Source organism: Hemicordylus capensis, chromosome 1 (assembly GCF_027244095.1).
Source record: "Hemicordylus capensis ecotype Gifberg chromosome 1, rHemCap1.1.pri, whole genome shotgun sequence".
NCBI lineage: Eukaryota > Metazoa > Chordata > Lepidosauria > Squamata > Cordylidae > Hemicordylus > Hemicordylus capensis.
In genome coordinates this window covers 455075598-455102287 of record NC_069657.1, presented here as the reverse complement: position 1 = coordinate 455102287, position 26690 = coordinate 455075598, and the positions used below count along the sequence as shown (strand labels likewise).

Genomic DNA, 26690 nt, shown 5'->3' with positions numbered 1-26690 from the left:
AATGTTACCATGAGCTAGCTACAAAAGCCAAACAGGTTTCGAGAGTTGGAGATTAAGAAGGAACAAGATCCATTCAGATTATCTAAACAGCTGCCCTCTTTTTAAGTTGCAAGAAAACCCCAGGCTGTGTCACATCTAAAGATGGGCGGCCTGCAAGCCAAAACTGGCTGCAGAAGCCATTATACCAGGGGTTCTCCAACTTGGGCCCCCAGATGTTAATGGGCTTCAGCTCCCCAAATCCCCAGCCACAATAGCTTTTGGCCATAGTGCTTGGGGACAGAGGCGCTCTTACCGCTGGACTTCTGGGCGGAAGTCCAGGGCCTCCACACCCCCTGGGGACCCCCAAATCCTCTTTAGTCTGTCCCAGGTGGGCTCACTGTGCCGCCAGCCCACGCTGTACTAGGTGGCTGAGCGTGACTGTGACCTGCACTGGGTGGCCGAGACTGACCTCTGCTTTAGAGACATAGCAGGGAGTCGGGAAAGAAATATGTGGGATGGGAATACAGGAGAACTTCATTCGCAGAACCCCTGTTTGCGGTTCCATGTATCCGCGGGGTGCCTCATTGACACCCTTTTTCAGTATCCGTTGATACAAAGTGCTTAAAAACCCACCTATCAGTGGTTCCTAGAGGACTGGAAGTGACCACAGAGGTGACTTGCGGCCACCATTTTGTTTCACAGAGCCCAGGAGGAGGCAGGGAAAGCCATTTTGTGGCCCATTAAAAAAAATGGACTTCCCTTCACAATTTTTCATGGTTTGGGGGGGGGATTTTGCTCTTTGGAGGGCATTCCTGGACACATTGGGGACTGCGGAGCACTCCACAGAGAGGTTTGGGGCCAGTTTGGGCCATTTGGTGGCCTTTTTGCCACTTAAAAAAATTCCCCTCCACCCTAGAACCTAACCCGCCTTTCCCCATAGCCCTAATGCCTCGTTACTCGCGGTTCTGTTACTCACGGCACTAAGCGAAGAACTGAACCCCCACGAGTAACAAGGTTCTCCAGCATGTTATGTTGTGTGTTGAAATGTTTCTGCTAATGCATTTTTGCATAAATATACCTGCTTACATTCTTGTGAGTTCAATTGCTGTTTGTGCCCTTGCGTCACGATGTGTGTGTGTGTGTGTGTGTGTGTGTGTGTGTGTGTGTGTGTGTGTGTGTGTAGAGGGAAGATGCTTAATTTGCAGAGGGCTCTAAAGGCCTTTAGGCACAGGCTCCAAATTACCTATGTGTGCCTCTGCCTGGGGATTTTTATGAGAGTTAAAGCCTAACAACATCTGGAGACCCTTTAACAAGCAAGAAGAGAAACATTTCCCCAAGGTGAAAGAGATCTTCCCTTCTGGCCTCTGAGACATCAGCATAAAATGGGTGTCTTTCCTTCAAAAATATTCCTTTCCATTAGTGCAGGGCTCTCACACTTGGGTCCCCAGATGCTCTTACACTATGACTCTCGTTACACACACACACACACACACACACACACACACACACACACACACACACGTTACAATGGCCAGAGTGGATGATGGAAGTTGTAGTCCAATAACATCTGGTGACCCAAGACAGAGAACCCCTGCATTCGAGTGAATAGCTTTAAGGAATGCAAAAGGACAGCAGGTTGTGCATAGAGATCTTTGTTTCCTGAATCGCTAGAGGTTTCTCCCATCCCCTGATGATGTAAGTCCTCTTGGAGACATCGGCAACCAAGACCAACATTCCTCTTATTCCTGGCAGGAGAAGTTTTGCATTTCAAGATGGAGGCTTTTGATCATGAGTGCTTCTTCAATACCTATCATGTTGTGCGTGTGTGCATGCGTGTGCATGTATGTGAGTGAAATCATTTAGTCTTGTAGTGCCAGCCAAATTGCCACTTAATTCGTGCCCTGTAAACCTGGTGAATCCACTGAGATTCCTATTTCGGATCCAGAGGACAAAATGGAAGCCAGGACGGTCATGTGACTCATCCCTAGCTTGGAAAATAACAGCCAGACCTCTGGGACTGCCAGTTCCTTATCACAGCCTCTACTTTAGATTTCACCTTCAAATGGCAGTGCGACATCCGTTATAGCAGATAGCATCTTCATGATAAATAGATGCAATAATTGTTCGACCGATCTTCTTTAGGAACGCACCTCTTCAGTGTCCCACATTGTCAGGGACATCCCTGACTCAAATCTAATTTGTTTAAAGCTCATTATCTTTGCAACGCAAATTCCTGAGTCTCACCGAGAGTGTTGTGTTCCAGCTGGCGGAGAGCCTTTGGCCGCTGGGCATGGTGTGAGTGATTGCAGCAGGGTGCAGCAGTGGGGGAGCAGGGAGCCAGGTGGGACAGCACAGCCTCTTCCCAGCACCTGGTGGGATCTGGACATTGGACCTGGAATCGGTCCCAGGAACAGAGTGAGCTGACCAAGGGAAGTTCACAGCTCAGGCCAGAACAATACGACACAGAGAGCATAGCACGATTCAGACATTATGCTGTAAGGGTGTACATGTGTCTGTACACTTGTACATGTGTTTGTGTGAATGACTGTACCTGTATTAACGTTAAAAGTGAACCTGGGTACAGTCCCCTCAAATACAGGGTACAGATAGGAAGGGTACTGTACCTATGTTCGACCTAACGTGTGAATGACAGTACCTGTGTACAGATCTGAACCTGGATGCATTGTACACTCGTCGTATGAGTGTTGGACGTAGCGTGTGAATGGGGCTCATGAAGCTGCCTCCCAAATCAGTAGCCCCCTCCCTCGTCAAGTTCCTCCCTCCCCTCTTGCCATGTCTAGATCAATTTAGTATCCTAGGCTGAAGTGTATTTTTAGGAGTGCAGCGGGGAAGTAACTTGCCTAGGGAGCAAGAGGTTGCTGGTTCGAATCCCTGCTGGTATGTTTCCCGGACTATCTGAAACACTTGTATCGGGCAGCAGTGATATAGGAAGATGCTAAAAGGCATCATCTCACATTGCGTGGGAGATGGCAGTGGTAAACCCCTCCAAAGAAAGCTACACGGTTCTGTGGTCACCAGGAGTCGACCCCGACTTGACGGCACAACTTTACTTTACTTTACTGGAGCATGGAGGCTGGGCTGCTGTGGCACTGTGCCCACTGGAGCTGGGTTTCCACCACCCAGTGCGGGAGCCAAGCAGTGTTCCCTCTTACAGGGATTCCCAGATGTTGTGGACTACAACTCCCAGAATCCCCAGCCAAAGGCCATTGCAGCTGGGGATGCTGGGAGTTGTAGTCCACAACATCTGGGAACCCCTGTAAGAGGGAGCAGTGGAGCCAAGAGGCCACAGGCTGCCCGAGTGCTGAGTGAAGCTTCCCTGATGTTGGGCCTGTCATTGCCTCCACGCCTGAGATCCTAGGGGTAATGCTGAAGGATCCGGAGCTGGGGTGGAGGCTTGGTTGTCAGAAAGCATTGGATCTATTGAGAGGTGTCAGTGGGGAAGCAACCTCAGGAGAAGGCTGAGGAAGGACGAGGCCCCAGAAGCAGCCCCAGAAAAAGGGAAGTCCTTTTTCACGCAATGCATAATTAATCTCTGGAATTCTCTACTGCAGGATGTGCTGATGATCATTGGCTTGGATGGCTTTAAAAGGGGATTAGACAAATTCATGGAGGACAGGGTGAGGCTCATCAATGGCTATCAATGGCTATCAAACTATCAATGGCTGCTTTCCTGGTGACTATAGGCCACGTCCAGCCTCAGAGGTCAGATGCCTCTGAATACACGTTGCAGGGGAGCAATCGCAGGAGAGAGAGGGGCATGCCCCTACCTCTTGCCTGTGGGCTTCTCAGAGGGATCTGGTGGTCCACTGTGCGGAACAGGATGCTGGACTAGATGGGCCTTCTGGGGCCTGATCCAGCAGAGCTGTTCTTGTGTTTTTATGAAGTCCCTAGCGGGGGTATTGACTCCTCATTGTCACAGTGCTGGGAAACACAGGAAGGGCATGCTCCTCATCTCTGAAGGAGGTTTCGTCTGGTTTGGGGTTCAGGCATAGGCAAGTGCTGACAATGAGTCTGTGTTCCAACCCCCTGCATTTTCCTAGCACTGCCAGCAGCAGCCACAGCCAGTGATGCATCTTGGAGGGTGGGGAATGGACCTCAAACTGATGCTAAGGCACGCGGGAAGCTGAGCAGCACTTGATGGAATAGGGAACTTCCCACAGGGTCCTTTTCAGGGACGGCTTCATGTTCTTTGTGAGATGCAGGCATAGCTCTTACTGAGGCAGGTAATCCAGGCCTGGCCTTTATCACTTCGGACCACTGCAGCTGGGTCTCACGTGATGGAGTGCTCCTGCATGAAAAACACTCCCTGCACACAGAAAACTAGCACGTGTGCTTTGTTTTGTGTTTTGCAGGAAGGTGTATTTAAAAATAGTCTCTGCTCTGCACCTGCAGTCTGAAATAGGCCTGTTCATTTTGCCACTTCTAGATTCGACTGCTTCCTTCAGCGGCACGTGTGGACTAGGCTGGGTTTGTGTAGCAAAACTGGAGCTCAAAGATGCTCCAGCAGGTCTGATCTCAGGATAACTGCTTTTGAAAGCCATTCAGAAGTGTTCTCCGTCAAAGCACCCAGCATCCATCAGTAAAATACAAAGCAGAGTTTCTTTACAAAGCAAACCCCACTTTCTTTGCTTCCGTTCCCGGCTGGGGTGCTTTGGGGATAAGGAGGCCACACATCTCTCCAGCTCAGGTGAGGCTGTACAGACACTGAGCCAGGACTTCTGTTTGAAGAGGGAAAGTGCCGTGTAAATGCAAATCTGCCCATTAATCCTGGGTGTCAGGGGCTCTTTTCCAATCTCCAGGCTTCATGTCGGCGGGCCCAGTGAAGTGGAAGGGAACAAGCGAGTGAGGCAGTGCTTGAAATATTCACGATGAGCAAAGCGGCAGCATCCTCAGCTGTGGCAGGAAATTGACTTTTGGTAGAAGGGCTCAGTCTTTGCTTTGGCAGTGATTCACTGTTATATAAGGCTGCCCTGTTGCTTTGGACCTTCTTTTGGCTGCAAAGTCCAGGAGGGTATCAACTGGGAAAGCAAAAGGTTTTCTTCCTGGAAGTCTTTCTGCATGGAGCAAGACAGGTTGTTCCTCCTGGGCAGCTCACAAAGAGAAAAGGCCTGTCCTGCCACCTGCAAGAGAAACGCCTGTCCCCCAGTGGCATTCTTAGGAGCTGCTATTCATAGGAACATAGGAAGCTGCCATATATTGAGTCAGACCATAGGTCCCTCTAGCTCAGTATTGTCTACCCAGACTGGCAGCAACTTCTCCAAGGTTGCAGGCAGGAATCTCTCTCAGCCCTGTCTTGGAGATGCTGCCAGGGAGGGAACTTGGAACCTAGATGCTCTTCCCAGAGCGGCTCTATCCCCTGAGGGGAATATCTTAAAGTGCTCACATGTCTAGTCTCCCAATCAAATGCAAGCAGGGTGGACCCTGCTTAGCTAAGGGGACAAGTCATGCTTGCTACCACAAGACCAGCTCTCCTCTGTTTACCAGAAGCCTACCGTTTAAAATCAACATCCTCGGTGAATATGAAAGAAACAAGCCTCCAACCACAGACCAGCGCCATTTGCCTGCAAGCCATTTGCAGAGTAGCTCACTTGTCCTCTGTGCATCTTAAAGGTGCTAATTGTTTGATTTGTCAACAGTTTATCACCTTCTTAACAATAGCCTCGAGCCATGAGTGAGGCAGGACGTGCAAAGTGTATTGTGTTTTTAAAGCTGGCTGGTTGTGTGTGAGGGGTACTAATCTTGGTTTCTTGTAAAAACAGGTCTTTCCCTCCTAATTTTCTCATGCTGTGTATTAAAAAGGAGCTTTATAGTCATGCACATTACTGTTGGGGCAGGTGGGTTAATCAGATGAGGTTTTCTCCAGCTTGGACACACCGTAAGAGGGAAGGCATGAAAAGATAAGAACAGCCCTGCTGGATCAGGCCCAAGACCCATCTAGTCCAGCATCCTGCTTCACACAGTCGCTCACCAGATATCAAGGATGAGAAAGCCTCTGAGCATGTACAAAGATTTCTTAGCAAAAGAAGCAGCATACATGCCCTCATGTCTGCCCTAGACCGCATAACAACAACAAAAAATATTTATATACTGCTTTTCAACAAAAGTTTCCAAAGCGGTTTACATAGAGAAATAATAAATAAGATGGATCCCTGTCCCCAAAGGGCTCACAGTCCAAACAAGCAGGCTCTCATAACGCCATTCGGTCCAGACCTTGAAATTACTTAGGCAAAAGAGGAGGTGCAGTTTGATCTACAACCTTGGGCAGCCTATGCTGTCACACTGGTGGTGGCAGCAACGATTCCCTTGCCTCTTGGCCTGCATGACAGCACCTGTGGCTTCTTATTCTTATTTCAGTGTGTTTTCTGCACTAGTATTCTTGAAACAAAGCAATGAGCAAGGGATTTAGTCAGTACATTTTAATTCTGTAATGGAACTTGTTTCTTCAGTAACTGTGGAGGTGAGTGAGAGCAACAAGCAATAGTACCCCTTTCAGCATGCAAAGTCCTTTCAAACAACCTGGTGGCATAGGCTAGCCTGAGAGAGTGTTGTGTGTGTACACATTAGCAAAAGGGTCCTGCAGTTTGCAGGTATTTATCCCATGTGACAAAATGACCATGCACTCTCCCTTCACTTATTGCTAGTTTATGTAAGGGGAGTTAATGTGTTTAGAACACTTTATTTACAGTATATCTCGAGCACTTGATCTTTTCTGTTTCCTTAAGCGATATTCTTGGAAATCCAGCACAGAGTGACATGTGATGAACTTTAAAAAGCTAGCTTGTTCAGTGCTTCATAATTCAGTGCAAGTCTGCAAGTCTTTCTTTATTTCGGTCTTTGACCAGCATAGTAATTCAGTGAAAATCCGCACTATATCTTGAAAAGTACCCGAGAAAACTTCCAAACTCTGTTGGAAGCTATCTTTCCCCAAGTATTTCCAGTGGGAGAGCTTTCCTGCATTTTCTGGCAAATTAATCAATTTCCCCGGGATATTCAGTTTTTCTCATAGTCTAGGTAAGGCCTGGAACCTACCTTACAGCATGTTTCTATTTTTCATGGTTTTGTCTGAGAGTTTAATGTCAGTGAGTGAGTCGGTCGGTCGGTCAGTCAGTGAGGCCCAAGCAGCTTCATATTATATATATATATGAATACACACACACACACACACACTCACACTAGCTGGCCCAGGAGCAGAGCATCTGTGCCTCTAGTTCTCCCTCATTCTTGGCCCCACTCCCTCTTTCTCTCCAGCCAGCCTGGCCGCCTCTTACTCCCCCAACCCTCACCAGCTGACCTGGCCGCCGTTTTCTCTCCCCTCCCCGCTGGCCAGCCTGGCTGCCACTTTCTTTCCCCACACCCCGGCTGACCTGGCCGCTGCTTTCTCTCTTCTCGTCCCCTGCCCTGCCGGCTGGCCTGGCCACCGCTTTCTCTCCCTGCCTGCCCACCAGCCTTTCTCTCCCTGCCCGTCCACTGCTGCTTTCTCTTTCTGCTAGCTGGCCTGGCCGCCATCTTTCTGTCTCTGCCTGCTGTCTGGCCTGGCCATTCGCCTTATCTTCTCCGCTATCGCTTTCCTCTCCCCCTCCCCTTGCTTGCAAACTCTCATGAGAACTGCCATGCATGGGATTAGCAACAGGTAGAGCTAAGAGAATTATATAGATAGAAGAAGATAGATAAATTGGTGGGATTTTGGAGTTGGCTTGTACAGTGGCTTCTGCTGGTTTGAGGCATCTGTACCAGAGGTTCTCAAACTTGGTTCCCTAGATGTTGTTGGACTTCAACTCCCATCATCCCCAGCCACAATGGCCAAGGGCCAAAAACATCTAGGAATCCAAGTTTGAGAACCCCTGATCTATAGGAGGTACAAACCAATGTTTGGGATGGGGCCAGAGCTCAATGATAGAGTATCTGCATTGCGTGCAGGAAGTCCCAGGTTTAGTTCCTGGCAGCATCTCTGGGTAGGGCTGGGAAAGAATACCTGAACCTTGAAGAGCCGCTGCCGGTGAGAGTAGGCAATAATGACCTAGATGGACCAGTGGTCTGACTCCATAGAAGGCACTACCTACAGTATGTCCTTATGTTATTAGAACAGCTATTAAACTTGCTGTCACGTATATAAACGCTTAACTAAAATAAAACCTACCCTCCCCCCCATTCCTCTTCCCCTTCCAATGGCCAATTCCCCTCTCGATGGTGTCTTTCGTTCCCCACTGTCCACTCAATTTGATGGCCAGCCGTTTCTCCAAAATCCTATCCCCTCTAGTAGCAAACACAAGTTTCATTGCTGATGGACCCCTTCCGGATGTGTCCTGCACCACCACATCAAAGCAAAGCAATAATTGGCTTCAGTAAATTCATTAGTTCTTCAGAAGACGCAGGCAGACGACAAAGGATGTGGGATAATGATGTAACTGGAAGCAGCAGCCTGTGATGGGGCATTTCATCCTCTGAAATTGGGTAGCTCTGTTGTTCATTTGCCAAATTTAACAAGGTTAAACTCCCCAACACAGCCTTCTGTGGCAAAGGACGCTGCTGCTGAACTTTCTTCCTGAACTGGTATCCTTTCTGCCTTTTAAAATAGAGGCATCTATCTGAATTCATACCTCTTTTATTCTAAAATTTCTCATGCAAATGCAGAAAATCCTAATATAAATCTATCAGCATTCCAATCCTCTCAATAGAAAACTAGCTACCTCTTCCCTTGTTTTATTGTTACTCTGAGATATATAATTAACCCCTTTCATGTAGAAGTAAATCACTTCTTTAATCCTTATGACTGAGGAACAGGGAACAAACTAGATTAAATAATTTATTTTAAAAACCATAACTAATTTATCTTAAACACAATTCTAAACAAGTTGTTCTAGTAAGAACGAATCAGCCTACTTTGCTTTCACTGTCTACAAATGGACTAAATTTGGTTCAAATCAAGGTCCACAAGTTAGAGCTCTTGCACCTCAAATGTTTATGCAGCTGCCATCTTGGATTGGGGTGGATGACATCATTACAAACTACACCAATAAGGTGTCCCTGTGTGTCACTCACTACAACTGTACCAAATTTGGTGGTTCAAATCAGTAAGACAAGTTAGAGCCCTTGAGCCTCAAAAGTTCACACATTCACCTTCTTGGATCGGGGTGGATGACATCATCACAAACTACACCATTGGGGCATTCCTGTGTGTCCATACAGCTGTAGCAATGATAATTTTGGTTGCCCTCTTCTGCACCTTTTCCAGTTCTATGTTTTCATTAGTAACCATCTTGGCTTAGAGGCTTGAGGAGTTGGTATACAGAGACCTATACACCAGGTCCCTCACCTGGTGTTGGCGTGTGCTATCCCCCTTACCATCAAAGTTCCCTACAACAGGGATTCATTCCCAGGTGCTGTTCACCACAGTGCTGAGAAAACCTTTGTGAACTCCCAGGGATGGTCTGTATGTCGGCATAATTCTTCTTCAAAACATGATTAGATCCTAAGCAAAACCCGGATAAGAGAGAAAGGTAACCCCATTGAATTATTATAATTATTCCTCATTATACTTCCTCTCCCTCCATGCAATCTCTCTCCCTTCCTCCTCCTCCTTTTGCCTGTTCTCTCTATCTCCCCCCACTTCCCTCTCTGAACTGCCATCTTCCCCCCCACACACACACTCCCACACAATAAGACTCCTCCACAGCGGTGGCCCCCACTCAACAATAGTGAAGACCACTGATTTAAGCCATCCAGAATGTCTTGGGATGTCAGGGGCGTAGCAAGGTTGGAGTGGGCCCAGATACAAGATTTTAAAATGCCCCCCCCAGTAATATATATACATACGTGTGTGTGTGTGTGTGTGTATACACACACACACACACACACACACACACACACACACACACACACATATATATATATATATATATGGGCCATTTTGAATGTTTAGAGCTTGAATTAGAACACCCTTTTAAAAAGGGGCCTGTTCTGAGCTTGGAGCAGAACAACCCAGTTTCAATTCATGTTTCGAGTGTTATTCGGGGGGGGCCTGTTTTTCCCTTGCTGATGTTGTGATGTTGTGGTTTTCTGGAACTGGCTTCTGATTGGCTTGTGATCTCCTTGCTTCTTGATAGGCTTCTTATCTTACAGTCAAGTGCTGTCATGGGCAACTGTGCCCCGATTGGCTGGGGGAAGGAAGGAGGGAGGAAAAACACAAAAGGAGGGAATTTCGAAATTTATTCAAAGGGATTGGGAGGCAGAGAGAGCCCTTGCAGTCTGCCTCCCTTGAAGTAGAAGATACATCAGGAGAGCAGGAAGGTAGATTTGATTTTGTGGTTTTCTTTTTTCAGCACTAAGTCTAATGTGCTGTGCTGTTGCTGCTAGAACTATGTGCTTTTGCTGGGTTTCAGATTGACAGAGGCCTCAGAACTTGGGTGCCTTCCTTATTTGAGTTGTGGTTTGTTTTGTTTGTGAGATAGTGTTGTGGTGAGAAAGGGACAGGGGCAGCTCTCTATGTATAATGTTTCTTGGTGATTGCTGTGATGAGCACCTTGTCTGGCCTTGAGAAACCAACATGGGCTTCATTCACTGCTCTGCTCTGCAATCTGAATTGCAAGATGTAGTCACTCAAAATGTGGTTGAAGTTGCTGTAGTTGAGCTTATGGCTATGCCTGCTACTAAGGAAGGATGCTACTGTGGCAGCTGTTGCAATGTGAGGAATGTAGGGAGTCATAATTGTGGGTGCGAGAGCAACATGTGCCCGAGATGTTACTGCAGCTCAGGCTCTGTGGCTGGCAGTGGATTCTGGGTCAGTGATTCATTTTTGGACAGTGTTTGAAATGTGTGTTCTGTGTTGGGAGGGACAGATTCCCTTTTACTGTGTGGTGCTGGGGTGTTTTTCAAGGCAGTGTTGCAAATGCAAAGCAAAACTGGTGGTAGAGCATTGTGTGCCACCTACCACCCAACCCACAACAGAAATGGGTAAGCTATCCAGGGGGAGCAATGGGGTGTTTTGTATTTCACCATTGTTCCCTATGGCAGAAAAAAGTGGAGACATTTCAAGTTTGTTCCACTGACACATTCAGCACAACCACCGTTTTCGATGAAATGTTTCAGCCTCTTGCGTTCCATTTTGAGTTTAAAACAAAATGCAAAATCCATTTTGTGCACATCCCTAAGCATGACTTGTCCCCACAAAGGCTGCTTCAACAGCAACCCAAGTAAACACATTCATCCAACCCATTCAAAACGGGTAAAGCTGTTTTGATTTTATCCAAAGGAAGAAAGGGTGGATATATTGCCTTAACAACATACAATTTCACCAATAGTATCAGTGAAATATCAACTGCTGTTAAAGAGAACTTTGTCCAAAGAAGGGAAGTGATGCATTCTGGGAGACGTAACCTTCAGAACAGACCTATGCAAATGAAAGGGAACTGATGCATTGTGGGAGATGTAACATTCCGGGCAGAACTATGCAAATCAAGAAGAGATGCATTCTGGGAGAGCTAACCTTTGACATAGAAATATGGAAATAATAGGGAAGTGATGCATTCTGGGAGAGGTAACCTGAGATGATTGGTTGTCCTGGTGCCATCAGGGAGCCACCTGAGGGGAAATGGGTGGCGATGTTGAATCTCTGGGTGTTAAAAACCCACAGCCCATGGCAAAGGGGTTTGGGTGGATAGAGTAACTGTAATCTACAAGGGTGCCGCCTAGATGCTCCTGGCCAAGAAAATTGTCCAGAACTCATCCCCAGCTGACTGCGGTCTCTGGCCTGGGAACCAGGGTGTTAAAACCCTAGGAAATAAACGCTGCTAGACCTAATGGTCAGGACTCCCAGACCTTAGGGTCGGGAGTCCTAGACCTGATGGTCGGGACGTTTGCCATGTCAGGCTCATGAGGCTGCGGTCTTCTGGGCGGAAAGAGGCTTTGCCTCTTTCCGATATTTCTGGTAAAAAATAGATTTCGTTGGAACCTTCTAGCTGGCTAGTTGGATCCTAACCCATTCACTCACACTCCTGTCTCTATGGGATGGGAAATGAGGTTCTAGGAGTGAATAATAGTAAAGTATTTTTTTAAAAAATGAGTAAAAATTAATTAAAACAGAGTAAACTATAAAATATCCATATTTCAATAGTCCACTGCTCCTTGGGGCAGGGTCCTGTCTTTGTGATACTGCTGCTGTAGAAAGCACCATGGGCACTGACAATGCTATAGAAGGTCTAGTGTGCTCATCTGGAGAGCCTTGCATGGTTTAGGACCCCACACCGTGATGGGCCGTCTTCTCCCACCTTGGCCATTTTGTGCTGACCTGGAAGGACTTTTGTGTGGCAGGATGGGATATGCAGGGATGACACGGATAAATAAATGCACCTACACATGTGTGCCCATCCCCCGGTTCCCAGCCTTTGGGTACACTGTTTGGGGGCAGTATTGAGGAAGGGGCTCTGCAGATGAAGCGGGGGGGAGTCTGGAGCCAGGCTCCTAAGAAGAGCCCTGCTGGATCAGGCCCAAGGTCTTTGCAGCCCAACACCCTCTTTCCTTAAGTGACTCTCAGGCAAGAGATAAATAAAGGCATAGCCTCTCTCCTGCTGTTGCTGCCCTGCAATTGGGATTCAGAGGCATCCTGCCTCTGAGCCTGTGGCAGCCATCAAAACTAATAGCGATTGGTGGACCTGTGGATGAACCCTTGATCAGCTGAGGCTCGATTCTCAACAGTTGGGGTCAGCGGGGCAAGGAGCAGGTCTATCTCTGCCTCCGTGTTGTCCTCAAGTGCACCCTTTTACATATGAACATACGTAAGAACAGCCCTGCTGGATCAGGCCCAAGGCCCATCTAGTCCAGCATCCAGTTTCGCACAGTGGCCCACCAGATGCCGCTGGAAGCCACAGGCAGGAGTTGAGGGCATGCCCTCCCTCCTGCTGTTACTTCCCCGTAACTGGTACCCAGAGGCACCCCGCCCCCGAGGCTAGAGGTGGCCTACAGACCTCCGACTAGTAGCCGTCAATAGACCTTTCCTCCATGAAGTTATCCAAACCCCTCTTAAAGCCATCCAGGTTGTTGGCTGTCACCACATCCTATGGCAGAGAATTCCACAACTCGATTATGCTTTGTGTGCAAAAGTACTTCCGTTTGCTAGTCCTAGATTTCCTGGCAATCAATTTCATGGGATGACCCCTGGTTCTAGTGTTATGGGAGAGGCAGGAGAATTTCCCTCTATCCACTTTCTCCATTCCATTCATGATTTTATAGACCTCTGTCATGTCTCCCTGCAGTCGTCTTTTTTCTGAACTAAAAAGCCCCAGGTGTTGTAGCCGTGCCTCATAAGAAAGGTGCTCTAGGCCCCTGATCATCTTGGTTGCCCTCTTCTGCACCTTCTCCAGTTCTACAGTGCCCTTCTTTAGATGCCGTGACCAGAATTGTACGTAGTACTCCAGGTGTGGCCGCACCATAGTTTTGTATAAGGGCATTATAATATTAGCAGTTTTATTTTCAACCCCCTTCCTAATGATCCCTAGCATGGAATTGGCCTTTTTTTACAGCTGCCGCACATTGAGTCGACACTTTCAGCGAGCTGTCCACCACAACCCCAAGATCCCTCTCCTGGTCCGTCACCGACAGCTCGGATCCCATCAGCATATACTTGAAGTTGGGGTTTTTCGTCCCAGTGTGCATCACTTTACACTTGCCAACACTGAACGGTACTTGCCACTTTGTCGCGCACTCACCCAGTTTGGAGAGATCCTTTTGGAGCTCTTCACAATCAGTTATGGATTTCAATACCTGAAAGAGTTTGGTATCATCTGCAAATTTGGCCATCTCGCTGCTGACCCCTGCTTTTAGATCATTTATGAATAAATTAAAATGCACCGGACCCAGTACAGAACCCTGGGGGACCCCACTTTTTTCTTCCCTCCATTGCGAAAACTCCACTTTTGCTTTCTCCAGACTAGTGAAAGGCTGCCGTTCACTCCCACGAGGAAGCGACTTCCTTGTTTTTTACTTCTTCCCCTACCAGTTTACATTCACTCCTCTGAGGAAAGCTGAAGTGAATTGTCGTGGGCTCTAGTTCTGCCTGCCTCTCCTGATGCAGGATAGCCTGTGCCTCCAGGGAGGGAACGCAGAGGAGGAGGGTGCCCTGTGTCTCTCTGCATGCAGCATCCAGGGGATGAGGGGACTGGTAAAAAGGAAGCTGAACGGGGAAAGTCAGGAGGGTCAAATCACTCCTGAAAGGCTGGGACTTAATTAAAACCATTATAGCAGCAGCTCAGTTGGAATGTACAGCACTGTCTCCAACCTTCTTTGTTTGGGCAAGGTGACTGAGAGGGTGCTGGCCTCCCAGCTCCAGTTGGTCCTGGAGGAAACTGATTTATCTAGACCCATTTCCAACTGTCTTTCGGGGCGACTATGGGGTTGAGACTGCCTTGGTTGACCCAGTGGATGATCTCCCACTGGAGAATTGACAGAGGGAGTGTGACTCTGTTGGTCCTTATGGATCTCTTGGCAATCTTGGATATTGTTGACCATAGTATCCTTCCGGAACGTCTGAGGGGACTGGAGGTGGGAGGCACTGCCTCGCGGTGGTTCTGCTCCTACCTCACGGGCAGATTCCAGATGGTGTCTCTTGGAGACTGTTGTTCTTCAAAATCTGAACTTTCGTATGGTGTCCCTGGCTTATGGCTGTGCTTGCTGCTAAGGAAGGGTGCTACTGCGGCAGCTGTTGCAATGCCAGGAACGTAGGGAGTCATAATTGTGGGTAGAGAGCAACTTGTGCCCGTGATGTTACTGCAGCTGAGGCTCTGTGGCTGGCAGTGGATTCTGGGTCAGTGATTCATTTTTGGACAGTGTTTGAAATGTGTGTTCTGTGTTGGGAGGGACAGATACCCTTTTACTGTGTGCTGCTGAGGTGTTTTTCAAGGTAGTGTTGCAAATGCAAAGCAAAACTGGTGGTAGAGCATTGTGTGCTACCTACCACCCAACCCACAGCAGAAATGGGTAAGCAGGCGATTTTAAACAACTTATTAACCTTTCCCCAAAACATTCTATGGGGGTTTGGGGAGAAGGTTAAAAATGGTTTAAAATTGCCTGCTTACCCATTTCTTTTCTGAGTCGGGTGATAGGTGGCACCCATTTTGTCCTACTACCCAACAGCTATCCATGAGGAGCAATGGGGTCTTTTGTATTTCACCATTGTTCCCTATGGCAGAAAAAAAGTGGAAACCTTTCAAGTTTGTTCCATTGACACAGTCAGCACAACCACCGTTTTCGATGAAATGTTTCAGCCTCTTGCGTTCCATTTTGAGTTCAAAACAAAATGCAAAATCCATTATGTGCACATCCCTAAGCATGACTTGTCCCCACAAAGGCTGCTTCAACAGCAACCCAAGTAAACACATTCATCCAACCCATTCAAAAGTGGTAAAGCTGTTTTGTTTTTATCCAAAGGAAGAAAGGGTGGATATATTGCCTTAACAACGTACAATTTCACCAAAAGTATCAGTGAAATCTCAACTGCTGTTAAAGAGAACTTTGTCCAAAGAAGGGAAGTGATGCATTGTGGGAGACGCAACATTCCGGGCAGAACTATCAAGAAGAGATGCATTCTGGGAGAGCTAACCTTTGACATAGAAATATGGAAATAATAGGGAAGTGATGCATTCTGGGAGAGGTAACCTGAGATGATTGGTTGTCCTGGTGCCATCAGGGAGCCACCTGAGGGGAAATGGGTGGCGATGTTGAATCTCTGGGTGTTAAAAACCCACAGCCCATGGCAAAGGGGTTTGGGTGGATAGAGTAACTGTAATCTACAAGGGTGCCGCCTAGATGCTCCTGGCCAAGAAAATTGTCCAGAACTCATCCCCAGCTGACTGCGGTCTCTGGCCTGGGAACCAGGGTGTTAAAACCCTAGGAAATAAACGCTGCTAGACCTAATGGTCAGGACTCCCAGACCTTAGGGTCGGGAGTCCTAGACCTGATGGTCGGGACGTTTGCCATGTCAGGCTCATGAGGCTGCGGTCTTCTGGGCGGAAAGAGGCTTTGCCTCTTTCCGATATTTCTGGTAAAAAATAGATTTCGTTGGAACCTTCTAGCTGGCTAGTTGGATCCTAACCCATTCACTCACACTCCTGTCTCTATGGGATGGGAAATGAGGTTCTAGGAGTGAATAATAGTAAAGTATTTTTTTAAAAAATGAGTAAAAATTAATTAAAACAGAGTAAACTATAAAATATCCATATTTCAATAGTCCACTGCTCCTTGGGGCAGGGTCCTGTCTTTGTGATACTGCTGCTGTAGAAAGCACCATGGGCACTGACAATGCTATAGAAGGTCTAGTGTGCTCATCTGGAGAGCCTTGCATGGTTTAGGACCCCACACCGTGATGGGCCGCCTTCTCCCACCTTGGCCATTTTGTGCTGACCTGGAAGGACTTTTGTGTGGCAGGATGGGATATGCAGGGATGACACGGATAAATAAATGCACCTACACATGTGTGCCCATCCCCCGGTTCCCAGCCTTTGGGTACACTGTTTGGGGGCAGTATTGAGGAAGGGGCTCTGCAGATGAAGCGGGGGGGAGTCTGGAGCCAGGCTCCAAAGAAGAGCCCTGCTGGATCTGGCCCAAGGTCTTTGCAGCCCAACACCCTCTTTCCTTAAGTGACTCTCAGGCAAGAGATAAATAAAGGCATAGCCTCTCTCCTGCTGTTGCTGCCCTGTTTGGGAATACTGTTTGGGGGCAGTATTGAGGAAGGGGCTCTGCAGATGAAGTGGGAGGGAGTCTGGGGCTAAATCATAGTTGAATTGATTTGAATTCTAATTGAAATTTTGGACCGAATTTGAATTTGTTACAAATTTGAATCAAATTTTTGGAATTTGATTCTAATTTGAAACAGATCGAAAAATTTGTTTAGTATACATATCTATATGCCGGCATTGGGATGCATCAGGCCCTCCAAAGCCCTGAGCTCCAACTGAGCAACTTGTCATTGGAAGAAGCTGCTGAAGAGGCCCCCCTTGCCACTCCTGCCTGGCCTCACTCCTGCCGTTGTCTGCTGTCTTCAGCACTTGGCCCCGCCCATCCCTGACCACAGCATTGCCTTTGGCTCTTTGGCCCCTGGTCTGCCTGCTATGGAATCAGATCTCCTGGTGGCCCTGGACCCCGCAGTCTATCTCCAAGTTTAGCTGAGTCCTGAGATGGTCAACCTGTTTTAAACTCCACTGCAGCCTTGCCAGGTAGGCAAAGCTAACTGAGCCTTGGCAGGGAACGCTTCCAGGGAAGAGGCTGTCGGATCTAGCCTGCCCCAAACCTCCTGTCCGGCAGCCACCATTGCTGCTCTTTAAAGGAGTGGTGCCTCTATGCGGGAGTCCTTTCAGCCAATGCTTTGGGCCTTGGATATCTGAAAGGTTGCCCACTCCCAAAGGTTTCTGCTCATCTAAGAAGATAATCAGAGGGCCCTTTGCTCTCTGTGCCGACATTAAGGGAGGCTCGATTGACGTGCACCCTGTACAGGGCCTTCTCTGTTGTTTGCCCCCAGGCTCTGGAATGCTCTCTCAATGGGTGTCTGTTCTCCAAGCTCTTTGGCTGCCTTTAAAAACCAAAGACTGCATTATTTGTTCAAACTTTGACCCCTTCGGAGTTGCCAGTCTTTCTGCTCTTCTGCTGCTCCGTCTTGGTTTTTTATGGCTGCTGCTTTCTGAAGTTTGTTTATGGTTCTTTTTGTTTTTAATTGATTCTAATGTGATTGTATTTTATCTTTTGTAAACGGCCTTGGGACAAGTTTTGTGAAAGACGTTATAGAAATTATTGATTGATTTGATTTGATTTGATTTGATTTGATTTGATTTGAAATATTTCTACCCCGCCCCTCCAATGCAATACTGCTCAGGGCAACTTACGACAATAACATAGACACAGATACAAGTAATAAAATTTTATTTTTTTTAAAAGGGGGGGGGATCAGATTAAAAACAATTATTCAGTTCAAATTAAAACTGAAAATTATAAAAAGCTAAAGAACCTTCCAGATATAACAAAATAATGATATCAAAAAGCCTCCTTAAAAAGGTATGTTCTAAGATGTTTTTGAAAAACACTGAGGGAGGGAGCATGGCAAAGCTCTTCAGGGAGGGCGTTCCAAAGCCGAGGGGCCACAACTCAAAATCAGTTACAGAAATTGATCTGTAAGCAACTAAATAAATAAAGTGCCAGCAGCCCACAAATCTGGCACATCCACCGGGACTAGCAGATTGCTGGAGAGGTGGACCAAGAGATGTTGTTGCCTGAGGGAAAGGGCAATATAACCCCAGCCTGCAGGCAGGTGCTCAGCGCTCTCAAGCCAGGCTGCTGAGGTGGTGGAAGTGGCACCTGGACACCTTCAGACTGTGGAACTGAGCCAGACGGTGGTAACGAAGGCATATGCCTAAAGAAGAGGCCTACCCCCAGCAGGACATGCCAAAACCTAAGGGGTATACTCGTGGGTCAAATGGGCTGTAACCCAAAGTTTGGCTTTTAAAAAGCCAAATAGGGCAACAGAGCGGACCAGGGAGGCCTGTAGGGAACATAGGAAGCTGCCTTACACTGAGTCAGACCTTGGTCCAACTAATTCAGTATTGTCTACCCAGACTGGCAGCAGCTTCTCCAAGGCTGCAGGCAGCAGTCTCTCTCAGCCTTATCTGGAGATACTAGGGAGGGAACTTGGAACCTTCTTCATACAAAGCAGATGCTCCGGGGAATGCACTGAAATGAGTGGCAGAGTTTGCCCACTGAAAAGCCCTGGTCCCCTCCAATTGAATTTAATGCATCCCATGGCCATTGGGAAGGGAGAATATAGGAAGCTTGGAACCATTGGTCCATTTAGCTCAAAATTGTCTACCCAATATTGTCTGTCTCCTAAGGGGAATCTCTGACAGGGCTCACACATGTAGTCTCCCATTCAAATGCAAACCAGGGTGGGCCCTGCTTAACAAAGGAGACAGCTCACACTTGCTGCCACAAGACCAGCTCTCCTCCCCAGGGTGAGGCCTGTGGTGAAGAGGTGGCACTTGCTGCCCCCTACACCCCTCGTCACACCTGCAGCTGAGGCGACCACCTCACCCTGCCTCATGAGAGAACCACCCCTGCATTTGCAGCCTTTCCAGCGTGGCGGCCCCCAGGAGGTCGTGAACCACGGCTCCCTTTGCTTCTGCGTCTCCCCTGCAGAGACTGCCTCAAGGCCTCTTCGGGATGTGGTTGGGCTTGCAGCTCCTGGAGGATTGTGGGATAGCTGTGTTGCACCCATGAATGCATGAAAGGGCTGCTCTGATTGGATGATAACAGGCTCCTCTTGTGTGTCTCCCTCTCCCTGGAATTCTTGGTGTTCCTTTCTGGGGCTGAGCCACTGTCAACTTTCTGGTCTTTCCAGACCTTCCTTTTTTGTCTTCTGTTCTGCAGATCAACAGGGAGCAAAACATTCCGAGCTCATTAGCAGATGAGCAACATACCTGAAGCGTGGGAGCAAACAGAAGGATATATTTCTTTTTAATCATCCGTATGATCCTATCTCTTGTTGGCAGCCAACATTCATTGTTCTAATAGTCCTTTGTAAAATGCAGGATCCGCTATTGATTTCTCTCCTCCTGCTTTGAAATCTCAGTGACCTATCTTTTCTCTCTCCACAAATGTCTTCCTCCTGGAAATGATCTTAGAAATAAAATTTAAAAATCTTAACGGCATCCAGGATGTCAGTTCAGTTTCTCTGCTGGTTTATTAACTCTTTTGTCTCGCCTCTCCTCTTGTCATAGCAATTCTGGATGGTTTTGCTCAGGGTGACGCAGCTGGACTTCTTCCAGCCTCCATCTTTAAAGTCCACTGTGCTGCTGAAACCACCAAGGAGTTCAGATGAAGTTTGCAAAACTGCCGGAAGTGGAAGGCAGTTCACACAATCATTTGGGCAAACAGGGTGTGTGAGCACTCCACCAGGTCATGTGGCAGCAAGCATGAAGGGTCCCCTTTGCTAAGCAGGGTCCACCCTGGTCAGCATTTGAATGGGAGACCATATACGTGAGCACTGTAAGATATTCCCCTTAGGGGATGAGGTCAATCTGGGAACAGCATCTTCATGCTTGCACTCAGAAGGTTCCAAGTAGAGAGAAATTCTTCTCCCTCTCACATAACACTAGAACCAGGGCTCATCCCATGAAAGTGATTGCCAGGAAATTTAGGACCAACACACGGAGGTGCTTTTTCACACAATGCATAATCAACTGTTGGAATTCTCTGCCACAAGATGTGGTGACAGCCCACAACCTGGATGGCTTTAAGAGGGGTTTGGATAACTACATGGAGGAGAGATCTATCAACCGCTACTAGTCGGAGGGCTATAGGCCACCTCCAGCCTCAAAGGCAGGATGCCTCTGTGTACCAGTTTCAGAGAAGTAACAACAAGAAAGAGGCCATGCCCTCAACTCCTGCCTGTGGCTTCCAGCGGCATCTGGTGGGCCACTGTGTGAAACAGGATGCTGGACTAGGTGGGCTTCCTTGTGCCTGATCCAGCAGGGCTGTTCTTAAGTTCCCTCCCTGGCAGCATCTCCAGATAGGGTTGATAGAGACTCCTGTCTGCAACCCTAAAGAAACTTCTGCCAGTCTGTGTAGACAATACTGAGCTAGATGCACCAATGGTCTGACTCTACAGAAGGCAGCTTTCTATGTTCCTAAGCTTGCCTGGGTAGGGTTGCTAGCTTTGAATCTGGCAAATCATTATCGGTCCAGCCAAGGGCTTTGCAACCTGGGGCAAATATGGCCCATGATAAATAAAAAGTCGTCTTGACTCATCCACAAAAACATCAAGCATTGGTACTTTATTTCCTTCTTTACACTTTTAAATGCACCACTTTAGATGTACAGAGGGACTTTTGCACAGCCAGAAGCCATCCAGAGCTGCAGAGGGTGCTGGAAAGCAAGGGTTGTCGATCTTGGGTCTCCAGATGTTGTTCGACTACAACACCCCTTAGGGGATGAGGCCACTCTAAGAAGAGCTTCCGCATGCCTGCGGAATTAGCCACGGGTACGTCTTAGAGAAATAAATATATAGAAAATAGTGTGACCCAATTCAGCATATATGCAAGTGGAGAATTGTCAGGGAAGTCCAATACAGACGCGTTGGACTTCAGAAGAGGAAACTCCTCAGGAGGAAGCTGTAAGGGAAAGGAAAAGGAAGCTGTAAGGGAAAGTCAGGAGGGTCAAATCACTCCAGAAAGCATGGAACTTATTCAAAACCACAATACTAGAAACTCAGTTGGAATGTATACCAAGAAGGAGGATAGGTACCACCAAGTTTAGGAGGACGCTAGCGTGGCTAACAAGTAGGTAAGCTATAAAAGGGAAGAAGACTTCCTTGAGAAAATTGAAGTCCTGCCCAAATGAAAAGAACAGGTAGGAACAAAAACTCTGGCAAAAGAAATGCAAGGAGACAATAAGGGATGCAAAGAGAGAGTTTGAGGTGCATATAGCTAGAAGTGTCAAAGGGAATAACAAAAACTTATTTAAATCCGAAGTAGAATACCTACAAGGGAGGCAATTGGTCCATTAGATGATGAGGGTGTGAAAGGGATTATTGAGGAGGAGAAGGAGATTGCAGAGAAGCTAAATGAGTTCTTTGCATCTGTCTTCATGGAGGAAGATGCTGACCATATACCCACTCTGGAACTGAGCTTCTCAGGTTTAGAGGCTGAAGAACTGGGCCAATTTGAGGTGTTGAGATGTTTTAAACTGTCTTGAAAAACTAAACATTAACAAATCGCCAGGGCTAGATGGCATCCACCCAAGAGTTCTGAAGGAACTCAAATGTGAAATTGACAGTCTCCTAGCAAAAATGTCACTTGTCCCTACAATCAGGTGCTCTCCCAGAGGACTAGAGAGTCGCTAACATAACTTTGATTTTCAAAAAGGGATCCAGGGGGATCTGGGAAATTACAAGCTAGTTAGCTTAACTTCTGGCTGGGTAAATTAATGGCAGTATACTTAAGGACAAAACTGTTAAGCATATAGCTCTTGCTAAAGGAGAAGCGGCATGGCTTCGGCAAGGGAAAGTCTTGCCTCACTAACCTTTTGGAGTTCTTTGAGAGTGTCAGCAGGCATGTGGATAAAGGTGATCTGGTTAAAATAGTATACTTGGACTTCCATAAAGCTTTTGACAAAGTTTCCCACCAAAGGCTCTTGAGTAACCTTAGCAGTCATGGGAGAAAGGGGCAAGTTCATTTGTGGATTGGTAAGTTGTTGAAGGACAGGAAACAGAGGATAGGAATAAATGGAGAGTTTTCACAATGGAAGTAAGTAAGAAGTGGGGGCCCCCAGTGATCTGTATTGGGGACCAGTGCTCTTTAGGTTATTCATAAAAGATCTAGAAGTTTGAGTAAGCAGCAAAGTGGCCAAATTTGCAGTTGACATTAAACTATTTAGGGTAGTGAAATCCAAAACAGAATGTGAAGAGCTCCGAAAGCATCTCTCCAAACTGGGTGAGTGGACAACAAAAGGACAAATGCGGATCAATGTAGGCAAGTGTAAAGTGATGAATATTGGGGCTAAAAACCCCAACTTCACATTTACATTGATGGGGTCTGAACTGTCAGTGACTGACCAGGAAAGAGATCTTGGGGTCGTGGTGGACAGCTCATTGAAAGAGTCGACTCATTGCATGGCAGCTGTGAAAAGGGCTAATTCCATGCTAGGGATCATTAGGATGGGGACTGAAAATAAAACTGCCAATATTATAATGCCCTTATACAAATCTATGGTGTGACCATATTTGGAATACTACGATATGTGCAGTTCCGGCCACCATATCTGAAGAAGGACTTAGTAGAACTGTAAACGTTTCAGAAGAAGGCTACCAAGATGATCAAGGGGCTTGTAGCACCTTCCTTAGAGGCAAGGCTACAGCATCTGGGGCTCTTTAGTTTGGAAAAGAGGCGACTACAGGTAGCAGAGAGACCTGATCCAGCAGGGCTGTTCTTATTTCTTATGTAAGCTGCTGCCAGTCTGTGTAGACAGTACTAAGCTAGATGGACCAGTGTTCTGACTCAGTAGAAGGCAGCTTCCTATGTGCCTATGTTCTTGGTGCAGAGCTCACTCGCAATTCCATGCTGTGCATATTAAGGAGGAAATTTTCTCCAGCAACAAGAAGAAAGGAAAAACAAGACAAAACTCCGAGATCAAATTTCTTCCTCCTCTGTAATCTAGATGCAATGTTATAAGCTCCTCTAATAACAGAGTGGAGATTTTCAATTTAATTGGCCACACCTCAATATTATGCAGAGTATTGGAAGAATTTTCCCTCTTGTGTTTATGGCCTGGGACTGCAGGAGGCAAGGGAAGCGTGTGTGCGCGCGCGCACGCACACACACCTGTCCTTTGCCATCTGTCAAAGGGCTACTGGAAGTTGCACCCCCCCAAGCCCCCTCCAAAAGAGCACCAAGCAAGGGGAAAAGACCAACCCAGCCCTGATCATGGCCCAGCGAAGGAGGTGCTGAAGGGAACTCCCGTCCCCACTCCCTGTCAGAAATGAGAGCCAGCTGTAGAGACAGGGGTGGGCTTGCTGGTCTCTTAGCTCCCTGTCAACTCCTTTGTTCGGTGACACTTTGGTCCCTGCTCCTCCCGGGGCTCTCTGAAGTGAATGCACCAAGCAAGGACTCACATGTACAGTTCCTGGCAGGGCAGCAGGAGGAGTGAGTAAAGACTCCAGATCACAACGAGGCCAGCTGATTCACCGGGGGGGCCTGCGGTCTGCAGCTCCGGATGATGCATGGAAGACAGAGCAGGCATGATTTACACAACTCCATCTTCCTTAATGGTGCTAACTCAGGCTGTGAGAGTAAAAAACAAGCAGTCAAGCATGATTTCTCGGAATGAAAAAAGCTTCGCTGCCCCTAGGACAGGACATCAAGCCGGCTTGGCTGACAGGTTCAGTGTCGAACCAGATGGGCCTTGGCTGAGCTGGCTCAGAGTGCTTCTGGTAAAAGGGATCCGGTGAGGAGTCCTCTTTACCAGTAAAGGGTCTGGGGGCTTCCCTAAGGGTAGAAGAATGGGTGGGAGGGGAGTAATTCACTACTTACAAGTGCCGCTGGGCTTAGGGCAGCTCCCACCCCACCCCACCCCACCCCTGCCGGCCTCCAGATGACTTGTGTTACCACACAAATGACCTCTGTGCATGTGCAGAAGTCACTAAAATGGCCTCCACACATACACAGAGGCATGAACCGGGCTGCTGCCAGCCCTTGGTTCTCCAGGGGAGACTGGTGAGTTGGGAGGAGCCCCCGCTCCCCGTAGCCTCCGGCACTCATAAGTAGTGAATTACTCCCCTCTTCTACCCTTGGGAAATCCCTCTGACTCCTTGCTGGTAAAGGGGAATCCTCACTGGATTCCCCTTTTATCAGCAGAGCTCTGAGCCAGTTTGAACTGGCTCTGTTCGAACTCAAACCAGGTCCAGTTCGACCGTACCCAAATCCAAGCCGAACCGAAAAACCCAGTTTTGTGCACATCTCTATCCATTTGCTCCTCTCTCTCCCATCCTGCCGGCCCCAGCATTAATGAGAGTTGTGCTGCCTGCAGGTTGCCCCTTCATCCGGTAGAGCTGCACAGAGCTCGAGAGAGGAGCAAACAGAGCTCCGGATAAGAGAGGCAGCTGTACTTCCTTGCCCCCCCCCCCCAAATTCAGATGAGCTGCTTGCCTCTCCACCCAAGTTCCCCAGTAAAAAGAGGCGGAAACATTTCTAGTTAATCATATTGAACTTGGGGGGCGGGTGTCTGCAGAAATTTCACACTGGGCAAGAACCCAGGTCCTGTTTCATCATAGGGCACCTCCTCCTCCTCCTCCTCCCTGAACTACTGTGGACAATTCAGTTTCCTTATAGACTGTTCCAGTTCTTGGAGCTCTGTCCACAATAAGTAAGTCACTGATAATGGATGGGGGAAGGTTGCCCATGTTCTTTAGTGTGGCAAGTTCTTTCTCATTCCAGTGCAAAGCCATCAATATTGAATCATAGCTGACGTGTTTGCTAGTCTGAATTAATTGCCTGTAACTGTTAGCCCATTCATTCTTAGCTGTTGCTTCTCCCAGGTCCTGGACAACCTGGACAGTCACCTGAAGAAATCAGAGTATTTCCGTTTCCTGTGGTTCCCTCACAGTGAAAATGTCAGCGTCATCTACCAAGATCACACCAACAAGGTACCTACCATCAAAGTGTGGTTGTTATTTTTTTAAGCGTTTTAATTGGTTTTAAATGGTTTTTATTGTTTTTATATTTTTTTCAGCACTGTGCTTTGAATTGTGTGTCTTTATGTCTTTTTAAAGTTGTTGTACACCGCCCAGAGCCTCTGGATGTGGCAGTTTATAAATGGAATGAATGAATGAATCACAGAATCTGAGTCTTAGAGTTTATTTTTGTTTGTTTGTTTGTTTCATTTATATCCCACCCATCCCAGAATGGTTCAGGACTGTTAACATACAAAAAGATTTAAAATAACTTATTTAAAATTCGTAACATAAACATAAAATAAAAACAAACATAGAACTCATGGAAAAACCATTTGAAACCAATCAAATATTATTAAAAGCCAGGCGGAAAATGTGGGTCTTTAGGACTCTCTTGAAGGCCTCCAACGATGGTAAGCTTCCTATGCTCACGGGGAGTGCTTTCTGCAAGCTAGGGGCAACAACTGAGAGAGCCTGATCCCAGGCTGCCACCAGTGAACTGGTGGGACCCGAAGGCGGACTTCTCCTGGTGATCTCCATGAGCGGCAGGCTCCTGCAGAGAGAGGCATTCAGGTAACCCAGGCCTAAGCCATAGATAACCAGCACTTTAGATTTCACCCAGAAACATACTGGAAGCCAGTGCAGTGGTTTAAGAACAGGCATGATTGGGTCTTCCCAAATCTTTCATGGAGACCAATCTGGCTGCTGCATTTTTAACTAACTAAAGTTTCCAAACTATGTACCAAGGCAGCCCTACATAGAGGGTATTGCAGTAGTCTAGCCTGGAGTTGGAAGGTCCCTTGGAGGTCTTCTAGTCCACCCCCCGCTCAGTAGGGATATGCACGAGCCAGTTTGGAGGCCCTTTTACAGGCCTACCAACAGGTTCAAACACCGGAGAGTTTGTAGGCTCCAAGGCGGGGGAGGGGGGATAACTTTCAGGGCAGAGGAGGGTGCATGTACCCCTCCCTCTGCTTTCCCCCCACCGGCGGCACTTCTGGCCACTTCAGTCAAAGAGGGAACGGAGCGGCAGGGTGGCATCCTGCTGCCCCAATAGAGCCTTTACTAACAGAGCGCTGGGCGGGGGGAGCAGAGGGAGGGGCAGGTGCACCCTCCCCTCCCCTTAAAGTTATCCCCCCACCCCCGCCTTCAAACATCCCCCACTCGGTTCCGTGCACATCCCTACTGCTCAGTGCAGGAAACTACTACAAGTATCCCTGACAGAATGGCTATCTAACTTGTGTTTGGAAACCTCTAGCAAAAGAGAGCCCACCCCTGCACAAGGCAGACTGGTGCTGAGCGCCTTGGGCACTCCCTTGACCTAGAACCAAGTGCACCTTCTCGATAGGGGTGAAGTTGCCCAGGGGGTGTCTGATGAGGGAGATGGAATCCTTGTGGACGGCATCTGCCCCACCTGCCCTGGATTGCTCCTTCTTGGAGTAACTGGCTGGTAGAAGCTGAGGCCAAACTGGCCCTCCAACCCCAGCCCGCCATGTCT

At 47.7% G+C, this 26690-nt stretch overlaps 1 protein-coding gene across 4 annotated transcripts in view; it reads left to right on the top strand.

The window, feature by feature from the left end:
• Positions 1-26690, top strand: part of LOC128324670 (L-gulonolactone oxidase) — a 96875-nt gene that overhangs the window by 55323 nt on the left and 14862 nt on the right. For all 4 annotated transcript variants that reach the window (XM_053249483.1, XM_053249490.1, XM_053249497.1 and 1 more), the window contains one exon: positions 25061-25168. In XM_053249483.1, coding sequence (XP_053105458.1) covers positions 25061-25168 — 108 coding nt within the window. The remainder of the gene's footprint in view (positions 1-25060; positions 25169-26690) is intronic.